This window comes from Mustela lutreola, chromosome X (genome assembly GCF_030435805.1).
Source record: "Mustela lutreola isolate mMusLut2 chromosome X, mMusLut2.pri, whole genome shotgun sequence".
NCBI classification, from domain to species: domain Eukaryota; kingdom Metazoa; phylum Chordata; class Mammalia; order Carnivora; family Mustelidae; genus Mustela; species Mustela lutreola.
In genome coordinates, this window is record NC_081308.1 from 26359172 (window position 1) to 26374042 (window position 14871).

At 38.8% G+C, this 14871-nt stretch overlaps 1 protein-coding gene across 6 annotated transcripts in view; it reads right to left on the bottom strand.

Moving 5' to 3' along the window:
- Positions 1–2190: 2190 nt before the first annotated feature.
- TAB3 (TGF-beta activated kinase 1 (MAP3K7) binding protein 3) overlaps positions 2191–14871 on the bottom strand; it is an 89885-nt gene continuing 77204 nt past the window's right edge. For 4 of the 6 annotated variants that reach the window (XM_059156766.1, XM_059156767.1, XM_059156764.1 and 1 more), the window contains 2 exons: positions 10851–10952; positions 2191–6449 (listed from right to left, as the gene is read on the bottom strand). In XM_059156766.1, the coding sequence (XP_059012749.1) occupies positions 6301–6449; positions 10851–10952 (251 nt within the window). In that variant the 3' untranslated portion in view covers positions 2191–6300. The remainder of the gene's footprint in view (positions 6450–10850; positions 10953–14871) is intronic. The other 2 variants (XM_059156768.1, XM_059156769.1) reach the window with 2 other exon arrangements.

Here is a 14871-nt window from a genome sequence, read left to right on the forward strand (position 1 = left end):
GAGAATCTAGGCACAAATAAGTCAAAACCAAGCAAAGGAATATAGAATAATGAACACTTTGTTTCCAAACTACAATGCAAAACTTGAGGAAGCCAGGCTGTGTGAAAAGCACCTGATTTCCCCCACACTCTGTGCTTCTTAACCACCAAAATATCAAGAAAGAGTGGCCAGAAACATATCCATCAAATTCCAAGAGGCAGGAAAAGTGAGGTGGTCTGCCTGAGAGGAGAACCTGGAACTGGTGAACCATAACATCACCCACATACTCTGTATCTCATTAAAACCTTTGAAACCCCTATCACAAAACATGGCCCGGACAGCATCCTAGGAAAAGGCCAAGAGACCAAAGTTAAGAAGTCTTTGGAGGAATGCAGGTGGTAGACAAGCTCCCCGCACCCAACAGTGAGCCAGACTTCTGTGGGAAACTGAGCTACTCAATACCTAGAGAGAAATTATGAGAAGGAGATCATGTAGTTCTCACAGATGCCTCTTAACTACAAAAACGAGCACCATCATCAATATTGTGTTAACAGATTCGATGTCATTTTCTTTTTCAAAATCCACTATTGGAAAGGGACAACCTAGAATGTGGGAAATAAGAAAGGGAGCAGGGGAGTAAGAAAAATAGTCCACCTATTGTTTTTTGAAGTTGTCTTGGATTTTCTTTCTATGAATTACTTTACTTACTGTTAGATGTGGTGGGGAGGTAACCAAAGAGTAATGAGGGAAAGCTTGTGATTTAAGGTATAGACTTGTGCAGTTTCAAGATGTAAGGGACAACAAGTATTCTACTCAGATCCTAATTGAGAACTCTTGTTATTAAAAAAAAAAAAAAAGGCTACTTGGAAAATTTAACACAGGATAGAAGATAGTATTTCGTACGGTGCAATAGGAGCATTTGGCGCTTAGGTTTAAAAAAAAAGAGTTGATAGGGCGCCTGGGTGGCTCAGTGGGTTAAGCCTCTGCCTTCAGCTCAGGTCATGATCTCAGGGTCCTGGGATTGAGCCCCTCATCGGGCTCTCTGCTCATCAGGGAATCTGCTTACCACCCCCACTCTGCCTGCCTCTCTAATTGTGATCTGTCAAATAAATAAATAAAATCTTTTTAATAAAAAGTTGATAGATGATTTCTTTGATGCCTGGGATTTGTTTCATTTCAAAATAATCACGGGGAGGGAAGCCTGGGTGGCTCAGTCATTAAACATCCGCCTTTGGCTCAGATCCCACATCAAGTTCCCTGCTCAGCGGGAGGCCTGCTTCTCCCTCTCTTGCTCCCCCTGCTTGTGTTCCCTCTCTCCCTGTGTGTTTCTCTGTCAAATAAATAAAAATAGATAAAATCTTTTATAAAACAAAAATAATGGGGGCGTGGGGGAAATCATAACATAGATGAAATGCAATTGCTTACATAGGGATAATATTGGAAGCTGGATAATGAGCAAATGAAAGGTCATTCTACAATTCTTCTGTATTTGAGTGTGTGCATTAATTTTCATATATTAAAAAAAGTAGTAGAAATTGTTTTGACTCCAAATATGCTTACTCACTGAAAAGGCTACCTACTAGAATTCATCTGTGCTGATTGCTGTGCAAATGTTGGAAGGTGGACTATGACTCTAGCAAGAGGAGGGTCAAGGGCACTGTTGCCCTGCACAAGTGTAAATCCGCCGTGTGGAACTTCTGGGTCCCCAAAACGTAATAGTCTAATGTGGACTGGAAACCTTACAGAGACCATAGTCATTCACCGCATATGTTGTATGTTCTATGGACTATATTGCTATAATAAAGCATGCTAGAGAAAAGGAAGTATGGAGAAAAGGATAAGATGAAACACATTTGTCGTCCTGTATTGTTTTTAGCACAGTCCACACGTAAGTGGACCTGTGCAGTTCAAACCCATATTGTTCAAGGGTCAACTATAGTTACAAATGATGAAAAAACTGAGAAGAAAAGTACTCATTATTTAAGTTCCTAACCTAGTCCACCATTTTCATAAAATTTGCTTATCTATCCTTCTGCCCAGGCTTTAAAGTTAATGGACATTTAATACCCCAAATCTAAAATTACGACGTGATCTAAAAGAGGAACAGAAATATGGAAGATTACGTTTTTGAGACAGCATATTTCAGTCTAGAAAACTAGGTGTTGGACTATAAATAAATCATTTCTAACTACACAGAAAAGATGCAGAATGTAGTGTTTGTTTTTAGTTTATTAATTTATTTTGCAGGAATCTTCGACTTTCCGAGTATGTACTGTTTGGAAGTACGATGCATGCATAGCCTTTTAAAATGCCTTTGTACAATTTCACCTCAAAATAATGATTCACAGCATACACAGAAATCTAGAAGAAACATGGTATTTACAAGATTTAATAAGGTCTTGCTGTTTTAATGAAGAAACTGATCAATTCTTTTACAGTAGGGAAACACGGACATCGGGTGTCATTATAAATAAGAATTCAGAATTGTTCAGTCTCAAAGCAACTTTTCATGGCTTTAGAAACTAATATTGGGTCACCATCCTATTAATCTCTGAATGCCCAAGCCATGCAAAATCTACTTGTATTAAATATTTGGGGATGCAAATAATAAAGAAAAAAATGCAGGTCTAGTGAATGTGAAAACACCATCAGAATTAACTTTTACAGTAAGAAAATACTGTTAATTGTTTCGAAAAGATACAGTAGTGGTGCAACAGACAGTGCCCAATTTATTCTCATTTTTTATAGTAACATTTCAATGGTCATTTTTCTTGCTCAATCGATATACAGACACACTGCAACATGGATTCATTCCAAGTCTGAACAGTGGTTACAATAGCAAAATAAATCAAATTTAACTATGAAGGGACATCTTCACATTCCAGGATACATCACTGATATTTTCAAAGGACAAATTTTCTATGCCTTATATCCTTGCTTTTTGTTTATACTGTCAAAGACATTACAGTTACCTTGTAAAATACTATAGAAAACGGAGTTGCCACAGAAAGTTGGATACGAACCCTTGGTAACCAGGACAAAACAATGACAAAATTTACGGAAACAATAATTTTTTTTAATAATTAAAAAGTACTAAAATCGAGACCAGCTCCTTAAAAATTAAACTGCTCATCACACTTCCCATTTCGTTCAGGGAAATAAACAAATTAGCAACACTTTCCCCACCATCCATTATCTTCTCTAAAACTACCTTTTCTACAATGCAGTTCTTTAGTTTCTTTAAAGCCCCCTGCCTCTTTCCTCTCGCATACAAGGTCATTATATCTGACAATGCTGAGAAAGTTTCTGGCTCTTCCATTCCCACTTTAAACTCCTCAGACCTACTCCAAAAGTTAAGGGGCAATGTACTTTTAACAAAACAACAAACGTGCTTTCTAAAAACCCAGTTTACAAAACCATGAAATAGCGTAACGTGTATCATCAGGCCTATGTGTTACCAGGTATATCAAACTAGGCGTGTTATAAGAAAACATACTTTTCACTAGAAAAACGAGTGCACCAACGGACCCCGAGAGCCAAAGGAGGGCAGCAGACAGGCACCTTCTCTCCGCCCACTCCGGCGCGACTGCATGTGCTCGTCCATCTGACCAGGAGATCCTCTTGAAAAGACACCTAGAAGTGGACTGAATTCTTGTTTAAAGCGGTCACGGGCAAGAAGTATATACAGGGGACATGGTTAAACTGACCACATCTGTCAGTGTAAGACAATTTTGCTTTCTTGAAAAATGAATAGAGCCTATGTTGGCATATGAAACTTGTGCACAACCAGAAATGAAGACAGACGAAACGACTTTAAAACCCAGCTCTGATGTCTCCTACCCCACCCTCTACACCTGAGAGACTGGTTGTTTCTTTTTCCTGGCAGGTGAAAACAATGATTTACTAGATAGATCACCAAAGGACTGGAACCATGCATCTATTGCGTGACAACAGCTTATTAACCGGGATGTGTGTTCATGCAGTAGTTGTAAAATCACCTACAGGGTTTTAATAAAGCATCCGACTGTTTGCATACATGCTACTTTCATTCTCAACGGACATGTCCCAAGTTAACTGCTGCCCCTTCAGCAGATCTAAGAATACTGGTAAACCTTTAGCTAGAACACCAAGCAGTATATATATTTTTCCCCGAAATTGTTATCTAATACCATGGGGGGGGGGGGGTTGATCGTCCCTAAAGAGATACGAAAACCACACAAAGGCAAAGGCATTGGCGTATTACAGAATAGCAGGACTGAGAGATGGCTACTGGAGATGGACAGATACCAGTGTCACAGAAACCTTTAAAGAATGCAGTTTTCAGGTCAATTCTTTTAAGCCCATCTGTTTTCTCACCATTATTTTCACAGTTTTGCCACAGTTTTATGAGAGATGTTTTATCAGTGTCATAACATAGCCATGCATATTTTTGTGAGACAAGTGGATTTGGGGGGGGGGGATTTTCCACATAGGAAAAGAACATTTTCAAAGCTGTAGGTCAAGTGTGAAATTAGATGATTTTGATGGAAAATGATGATGGGTTATTAAGCCTTTGGTTTCATTATACTATTAAGTGCAGCTTGTTTTTCCAGGTCTGCCAGATATCACTTCTAAAGTAGAATACAGTGACAGCTTCAAGAGCGTGTGTGTGTGTGTGTGTGTGAGAGAGAGAGAGAGACAGAGAGAGAGAGACAGAGAGAGTGTGTGAGTGTGAGAGTAGTGGGGCACACAGTATGGGAGAATGGATATTCCTCAAAAACTCTGGTAAAATCCTTTAGGATTACAAACGTTACTAGTTTTATTGCTGTTATTTATTTTATATTCACCAAAATAACAGGAAGATTCCAAAACCCAATTCTGAGCTAGGAAGGAAATTCAACAGTGATAGAGACCTTAATTAAATGACCTATTAATAATTTTCCAGTGGTGCACCCTAGTGAGTCACATGATTTTATATCTCTTCAGTTATTCATACCTTAAAGCTGGGGTTTCATAAACAAGGAGTGCTTTAGTATCACCTGAACTACTTGAACAAACTCAGTATTATCTCAGAATACAATATGTTAAATTGAAACAGTTCTTGGTTTTAAAGTCCTTTGTATTCACCCTTCTCTTAAAATCCCGTTTCTCGACTAGCCTTCTCTTCCTCCCAGGTAATGCAGTGTACAACTTTATGATCTTGGCCAACTGTAATTTCCCTCACATTGGCTTATTACTGACATGTGCAAATCAATCCGTATTGAACAGCTAATGTTGATTTTTTTTTTTTCAGCTAAGTAAGGATTCTGGCACAAAACACTGTGCTGTAAACATCGTGAATTCATCACAAAATTGGAAGGAGGATAAAAAAGGTCCTATGGACTGCAAACATTTCTTACAGAACCACAGATGAGCTCAAGATTTCCGAATGGATTTTGGAATGCATTTACATTTGGCATACATTCACTGTGCTATTGGCAAAGCGCAGTTTTACAAGAAGGTCATTCATAAAATTCATAAAATCGTACTGATAAGGACTTGTTATTTTTAAGGCCAATGGCCCAATAAAAGCATGCAGTAACTTAAAAATTGTATCTACTATGTGGCATAATTAGGTCTTAGTTACCAGTGTTGATTTAGCTTGATGAATTATTGTACAAGTAAAAGGGATCTTCTCATCTCTGATTGTACTTTTGAATGAAAGGCACGATATGCCTCATTCTTAACTGCTACAAATCACATTTTAAGCCACTTATGTTTGTGTGTTTGAAATTATCTCTGAAAAAAGCAGCAATTACACATACCCTTATTATTTTGCCCACCCCCCCAAGTCATATTCTGAGTGCTTTCTCCTGTCCTTCTCTTCAGTAGGAAACAACGGGAAGAAGCATGGGGAACCTTGGTTTTCCACAGAGCTGTGACCAGGTTAAGTCTGCTCTGAGAATTCACAGTTTGTCTGCATGAACTGTAACATGTCACACCATGACTTAAAGTTCTAGTTTATAAAGCAAGGGCCACTCAGCAGTAACTTTAACAATTGGGATTCCACAGAAGAGCTCTTGACTTCTCTGTGTACATTCTTTCAGGAGTGAATCCTTTCCCAGTTTCAAGTATCCCTTTCTATCTCACTCTGCAATGAGTTAAGAAAGGAAAAAAGGAAAACCCAAAACAAAGAGAACTCCCCATTTTTCTTGAATGAGCACGAGCCCTACAGGGGCGCTGCTCCTCCCCCAGTGGAATCGGAAATGAAAAGGCCGGGCAGATGCACACACTCCCAAGGCTCCTTTTCTTCTAGTGGGTGCTCCCAGTTTCTCTCTCAGGTCGATGCAGACTCTTGGGCATTCAAGTGTACCGTGGCATCTCGCACTGCTCACAGCGGTTCAGCGCAGGGTGGTTTAGGAAGGTGCAGCTATCACAATTCCATGGGGCCCCCTCATAGTCTTCATCACGGGGTTGTGTCCGGGGACTCTGTTTGGAGCCAGTCAGATGCTCTGAGGGAAGTTAGGATCAAGAGAAAAAAGAGATTGAATTCTTCCAAGTATAATCCAAACTGAAAAATTACAAAAAAAAAAAAAAAAAAAAAGAAAGAAAGGAAGAAAAGAAAGGAAAAAAAAGGTAGTTTCCTACCTGACCTAGGATAAAAGCCAATGAATGTCCATAGCTACTAGAACAGGAAGTTTATGATACAAATTGTACTTGGTCTAAGAAAATAAACTGAAGTCCAGGATCGACTACCATCCCTCATTCAGTATCCATAGATAGTGGTTATGCTGTACTATAGCCAAATGGACAGAGAACTATACCCCAGCATGTGAAATTCTGCCTCCACCTTTCCCCCTTCACTTCAGCGCCCCTACTTCACAGCCCCTTAGAGTAGTGGCCATACTGTATTCAACATGTTCTGGGATGTCTGCCTCCTTCTGGGAGATCTGCAGCTTTACAGTATGCATATGTCAGTTAATAATAAGGGCTCACGAAGAGACGGTTCCTAACAAAGTTGCTCGGAATGGTTAAAAGAGAAAAACTTTACAGTTTTTCGTAAAAGCCAAATTCATTCCATGTGACTCTTTTTTTAAAAGATTTTATTTATGTATTTGACAGAGATCACAAGTAGGCAGAGAGGCAGGCAGAGAGAAAGGAGGAAGCAGGCTCCCTGCGGAGCAGAGAGCCCCATGTGGGGCTCAATCCCAGGCCCCTGGGACTATGACCTGAGCTGAAGGCAGAGGCTTAACCCACTGAGCCACCCAGGCATCCCTGAAAGACTCTTTTTTATTCTCAAATTTCTCCTATCTTTTTGGCATTACAAGGTTCTTCAGGTAGTTTTTTAAAAAGTCTATTATCTGGCAATATAAAATGATCACAACCTTAGGTGGGTCCTCAGGATTTTTTTTTAAAAGATTTTATTTATTAGAGAAAGAGCTCATGAGCCAGCGGGAGCAGAGGGAGAAGGAGAAGCAGGTCGCCTGAGCCCGCAAGATCCCAGGACCCTGGGATCATGACCTGAGCCAGAACAGGCACTTAAATTAACCATTTGAGTCACCTGGTAACCCTGGTCCTCAGGACTGTGTGTGTGTGCGTGTTACGTTAGCCACCATACAGTTCTCATCATTAGTTTTTGATGTAGAGTTCCATGATTCACTGTTTGCATATAACACCCAGTGCTCCGTGCAATCCGTGCCCTCCTTAATACCCACCACCAGGCTCATCCACTCCCCACTCCTTCCCTATTAAAACCCTCCATTTGTTTCCCGGAGTCCATAGCCTCTCATGGTTGGTCTCCCACTACGTTTTCTCTCCCTTCATTTTTCCCTTCTCCTAATATCCTCAGGACTTTCTTTAAAAACACCTGAAACTTGGGGAGCCTGGGTGGCTCAGTCGGTTAAATGTTGCCTTCGGTTGGGTCATGATCCCAGGGTCCCGGGATTGAGCCCCGCATCAGGGTCCCTGCTCAGCGGGGGGTCTGCTTCTCCCTCTTCCTCTGCTCATGTACTCTCTTCATCAAATAAATAAAATTCTTAAAAATACTTGAATCTTAGATTCCTCCTAGATCCTCATCTCTCAGCCTTGAGCTCAAAAAGGCTCTTTGCTTCGGGAGTTAATCTGTAAATCCTGCTTTTGTGGATTAGCCCCTACTGAAGGTGGCAGCAGTGACTATGAGGCGAAAGGTATCTGGGTGGAATTCCCCCTGGAATCCAGATCATGGCCAGAGGCTGGGAAAATCTACCTGTTAAACCAGTGGAAATCATCACTGTGAACTGTAAATGAGATTAAGATCTAAGGTAGGCAACCTATCTAAGCAGGTCACAGAAGGAACTAAGATGGAAGGATTTAATCAGTCCTCATTTGGGGTTAAGTCTATCTTCCACTGGAAATTAATGAGCTCACTTGTGGTTAGCAATTTGTATTTCATGACAAATGGCTGGTGTGGACGTTCTCCAAGAGATAGAGAGAACTGAGCTTCAGACCTCCAACCCTACAACAGGCAATAATAAGACTCAGGCTTTGGGCACCTGAGTGGCTCAGTGAGTTAAGCCTCGGCCTTCAGCTCAGGTCATGATCTCAGGGTCCTGGGATCAAGCCCCACATCAGGTCTCTGCTCAGCAGGGCTCTCTCTCTGCCTGCTGTTCTGCCTACTTGTGATCTCTCTCTGTCAAATGAATAAATAAAATCTTTAAAAAAACAGTAAGACTCAGGCTGAAACAGGAAGGAGATGTTAGCTTTACAACAAAATAGAAAACCAATGGTCCATCAGCCTATTCCTAGAACTATAAAAAGGAGAATGGGTTTGTTTGTATGACCTCCACTGGCCATCTGAGTGGCCATTATCACCCACCTTGTATTTTTTGGCTCATGACTCCAAAACACAGAGACTTGATAGTTTTCTTTTTTGTACAATATGGAAGAATAAAAAGCACATTTAATTGCTACGGCCTTCTGTTAGAGGAAAAATGTTCTGCACGCCATTTCCAGAAAAGGTCCTCTCTCATACAGTACTCTTTGGTTTTCAGGGCATTTTGTTCTCCGAAAAGGTAAACACGTAAACCATATTGCTGTTGGCTTTTAATAAACAGGCTCTGAAAACTCACTTTTATACTTTCCCAGAGCAGGCAACTTTTTACTTCATGAAGTATAACTCCAAACCTAGCCTAAAATGTTATTTTCTAAACTCTATAAATAACTGCACAACCTCTTTTAGCATAACTAATACAGGATACTTGGGGCTCCTCTTCATAGTCTAATACTGTACACAAAGTAAAAATAATTTCCCTTCTATACTTTGAGTTCTTGCCTGAGACCCTCCTGTAATAAAAGACAGACTAACAAGAAAAGAAACGAAGTTCATTAACATATGTAGCTCACACAGACAGGGCAGAGACCTAGAAAACCTAACTTAAAATACCATCTACAGCTAAAGACAAAAGAAACGTGTTGGGGGGAAGGCAGGGGAACCAAGCAGGGAAGGTTACCTGACTGTTGCCTAGATTCCCTTCTCCACTGATCCACTTCTCTTTTGATTTAGTCACTAGGCTCTCTGGTAGGGGCAGGGAGACATTTCTAGGTGGAGATTGCCTTTATCACTGTAGATGTTCCTTACAAAAGGGTAACTTCTACTCTGTTGTCAGAGATTCTCCTGCCTTTGCAGTTTCTCAGAGTAATCCTTTTGGAAAAGAGGCATGTTTGGCGGTGGCATATTTTTCCCTTCAGCACCATAATGATTTAATTTGGAATCAAGTCACTCTGAAGAAACTTATCAAAAGAATTTTAAAGGCACCTAATTTAGAATTATTGTGGGTAAGACGCTGCTCATTTCATCACAGGAAATACTGTTTAAATAGAAGTATTTAAAACCCAAAAGACATTTTAGATGTCCGTTTTCATTTGATTTACATTTGTAAAATTTTGTCTTTTTATGGACTTTTCAAAAGAAAAATATTTCAGGTCTCATAGAAAAATTAATATGCATATGTATACACAAATGAAAAGTGAAATCAGTATGTTTTTCCTTTAAGACTAATTATTTTTAGGGGCACTTGGCAGGCTCAGTCAGCAAAGCATGCCACTCTTGATCTCGGGGTCATCAGTTAAAGCCCCACATTGGGTATAGAAATTCTTAAAAATAATAATAATAATAAACTTTAAAAAATACTACTTTTAAAGGGGTTCATAGGCCAGATTTCCATAAAAATAACCATCCTCAAAAATAGCACAAATCAACAGTTTCACCAATATTGTTTATATTACATAGCCATATTTGTATAAACCCAAACATAGACAGTATTTTTAGAATGCTTATTTCAACGGAATCCCAGGGTAAAATTCAAGAAGCATTAGAAAACTGCAGTGAGAAGTTATAAAAGCCAGAACTTTCAAGTTATTTCCTTAATTACTTGGCCTTGCTTTCTAGACGCTATTATTAGAGCAATCTGTCCAATATGGTAACTGCCGGCCAACTGAAATGTGACCACTGTGAACTAAAATGTGCTCTAAGTGTAAAATGTACACCAGATTTCAAAGATAGTGTATGAAATCAAGAATGTAGAATATCTCACTAGTTTATATTGACTTCATATTGAAATAATACTTGGCATATACTAGATTAAATATTTTAAGTATTTGCCTTGTATTATATTTCTGTTGGGCAGCACAGCCTTAGAAACTCAGCAGAGAGAATAATTATTTTTAAGGAATCTCTACACCCAACGTGAGCCTTGAACTCAAAATCCCAAGCTGAAGAGTCACAAGCTCCACCAACTGAGCCATCCAGGCACTTGGAGAGAGTAATTTTTTTATAAAGAGGTGGGGAAAGGTGGACTTTACTTGTGGTTAAGTCTACATGGGCGAACACGTGTCTTTGGACTTTGTGCACAAAATCCGGACACACAAGTACAAACCCTCAGCAGCTGCTGCCTGGGTGTCATGGACGTCTGCCTGTACTTTGGAGGTCACGCTAATTCTTCGGGCTTTCCTCTCAATTGTGCAAGGGTCTGACGAATCTGCATGAAAAGAAGCAAAGCCAGGAGAAAAGGGATTAAAGCCATCCATGAGAAGAGTGGACAGGCTCCCAAGGCTCTCCCATGGCACGTGGACGGTTGCGTGTTTGTCCTTTCTATTGCTTCATATTATCATTAGTTCTCCTGTGAAGGTAAGTGCCATATTTAATATCACTTTTACAACCTATACAGAACAGTGCTCTTAGAACTTCTTCCATCCTCTATAATTACTTGGATGCAATGCCTAATTTTACCAGTTTTCCCCCTTCCTAGTGCAAACTCAGTGACGGTAATTAAATGTAAGGGCAAAATGTGGAAGATGATACTTCAGCAACTGCCTTAGTAAGCAATAGTTATGAGAAAACCATGGGTTGAAAGTAAATGATGTATAAGGTTAGCCAAAAAATCCATTAAATAATATAAAACTATAGTACATCATAATTAAAGAGTAGGATTAGCAGTAACTGAAAAAAATCAGAACTCAAAATAATGAATTTATTTCTATTAATTTATACATGGTTAGTAAGAAGTCCTTTCTTTGTAATTAAGACTTGGTATCATCTGCCCTTCAGAACCAAAGAATGATCTTCTATTTTCTGATTAGTTCTGAGCCCATATAAGCAATCCTCTAGTACGATCCACCTTTGGAAATCACTGCTCCAGAATTCTAAGCTTGGTACCTAGGTATGTAAACACACCATTATCAGAGTAAACAAAAGCAGAGTAAATGGTCTCCTTAGGCTCCAAAGAATAGTGTCAAGTTTTATTTCTTAAATTTGTAAAGCACTTTCATAGTGTCACATACTTACTCTCACAGACTCTTGTAACAGCCCTGTAAAATACACCAACTACTGGACTGATCACCTTTCTGGTGCACGGACTAGATCTGAACAAGGTCAGGAGGCCAAAACAACCCAGACATCAAGCTGTTGGACACCAAGGTCAATGCTCTCACCATTGTGTTACCAATGACAGCTTGGGGAGGCCTTGCTGGGTCAGCCAAGGAACTAACATGCACACTGCACTGCTTTAATACGAAGCTCAGTCCAAAAAGGTTTCTGGGTCTCCCTCTTTTTCCTTCTGTTTCTTTTCCTTACTCTCCCCTTTTCATTACCATACTTCAGACAAACATCCGCATTCCACTTGGATTTGCAGTTTACGTCTGTAATAACTCCAAGACATTTATTCTAACCAATAAATCAATCCTACCTGCTATTTATACTTTATCTTAAGTGATACTGCAAGAAAATCTACATTAAACTACATTAACTTTTTTTTAAAGAAGAGGCCAATTTAGTTTAAAAATCTGCAAATGCTTAGAAGAAAACAAATTTGACTTCATAGAGAAAATCAAATAGCTTTTAGAAATGTAATGAAAAGTCTTCTTAAGGAATTGCAGCATTAAGTTCTATTCATAAATAATACTATTTTATACTCTCACCAACAGTATATATAATGAAGGCTCAATTACATTGCTATGGTAGAGATTCATTTATACTTAAGATATTAGTTCTCTACTCTACTCAAAACTGTTTATGTAGAAGATAAGCTTCTTGGGGCAGGAGTCATGTCTCAACTTCGTAGCATCAAGTGTCTATGCACATTATCCATCTACACACTGAGCATTTGCTCTATAATTTAAAAGCTGATCGCAACTGGAATTTAATTACAGCTAACTCTGAAGGACTAACCAATTATCAGCTTTAGCAAAATTTGTTTGAATTCAAAGTGCCTTTTTTTTGTATAAAACTATTTGTAGAGAGCCCAATGAAGCTTGATATTACAGCATCCTAATGATGCAAACAAACCCTGTACTATTCCTAACAGAGCTGAACACTAGCTCTCTACCTCAAACACGTGGTGCTGGTCTCAAAGACAGCAGGCAGAGTGACCGTCTGCCACACTGCTCTCACCACTGCTAGAACACGGATTATATGGGCTCCTGGCAGCTGATCTATTCCATTATAGATTCTATTCTCCTTTTACTACTTTGTAAGTTTTCAAGGTAAAACTTATACAATGAAATACACAAACCATGTGTTGCCATATGGAGTTCTGACAAATGCATGTATACCTGAATAATCCAAATCCTGATCCAGATATTATCATTAGCCTATAAAATCCTCCCACGCCCTTTCCCAGTTAATCCCCAACCTCTCCTCCCAGAGATAACAGCTGTCCTGTTTTTTTGACAGAAATACAGCTTATGAAATGCATGTAAACAATCATACCGAACACATTCTTTGCTGTTTTTCTTTCAGCATTATGTCCTTGAGGTTGGCCCATGTTGAGTTTAAAAATGCTGATTTGCACCACTCAGTGTATCAGTTTGCTTATCCATTCATCTGTTGATGGCCCCTTGGTATGTTCCCAAATTTTTGGTTATTTTGAATAAACATGTTATGAATCTTCTAACACAAGTCATTTTGTGGACACAGGCTTTAAATTCTTTTGGATAAATTTTTAGAAGGAGAACTGATGAGCTACAGGGCAAGCGAATGAATGTTTGGTTTTGTAAGAAATGGTCACACCATCTTAAACTTTTACCAGAAATGTGTAAGAATTCCACTGTTCTATGTTCTCATTAATGTTTCAAGCCATCGCTATTCAGGAATCTCAAGATTTTAATTTGCATTTTCTTAATATCTATTCAAGTTGAGTGTTTTCATGTGCTTATTGGCCATTTACATATATATTTCTTTGTCAAGTGTCGACTCAAATGTTTCGACCTTTTAAAAACTGGACTGTCCTTTTATTACCGTGTTACAAAAGTTCTTTACAGATTCTAAAGACCAGTTTTTGGGTTTTTTTGACCATATGTGTTTACAAATATTTTTCCCCAGCCCCTGGTTTTCCTCTACACTTTCTTAATAGTGCCTCTTGATGAGCAGAAGAGTTAAATTTTAATGAAGGCTAAGGTACCAACTGTTCTGGGTCCCAAAAATTCTAAGCTAAACCAAAGATGCAAGGATATTTTATATTTTGCTCTGGAAGTTCTGTAATTTAGCTTCACACTTCAGTATGACCTACCTCAGATTTTTGTGTATAGTAGGAGGTAAGAATCAAAACTGGTAATTTTTCCATTTGGTTATCTAGTTCTTCCAGCACTGATTGCTACAATGACTTTCTCCATTGGTTACTTTAGTGGTTTTGTCAAGAATTTGGCAGTGTAAGAGAGGGTCTGTATCTGGGCTATTTATAAAGCTACAGTCGCTTCTCTATCTACTTTTTATCCCCATGCCAGTAACACACTGTGATGGCTACAGCTTTATAGTAAGTTCTAAGGTTAGTTAGGGCTAACACTTGCAACTTCATTCTTTTTACAGATGATTCTGGATACCCTACATACAAATCAGGGGAAAAAGTAAGTTTCCCAATTTTGATTTAACCGCAAACATGGTATATTACTCTAATTTATTTTGGCAACATTTTATAGTTTTCAGCATATACAGCTGGTCAGATTTATTCGTAAGTAGAACATGTTTTTTTGATAGTTTTGTTATTCTCTTTTTAATTTCATTCTTCAATTGTTTGCTAGTATATAAAAATATAGTTCTTGTATACCGACCTTCCATCCCAAGACCTTAAGTTCTTGTTTAGTATCCTTGGGTTATCTTTGCAAATAACCATGTTAGTTGGTGTGGCTGCTGACTTTAGTCAGATGCTTTCCTTGCATCTAGTAAAATAATCATGAGCTTTTTCTCCTTGATTGATAGTGCATTCCTGAGCTAAAACAAACATGATCATGATATATTATTCTTTCTATTTACCATGAATATTAAGGATTTTTTTTTTTTTTTTTGCTTTAAGTGCAGGATTATTGATTTGAAATTCTATTTTCTTTGGGGGAACAGGGTGAGTAGGTAATCCTTATCAGGTTTTGAAATCAGGACTCTTGGGACGCCTGGGTGGCTCAGTGGGT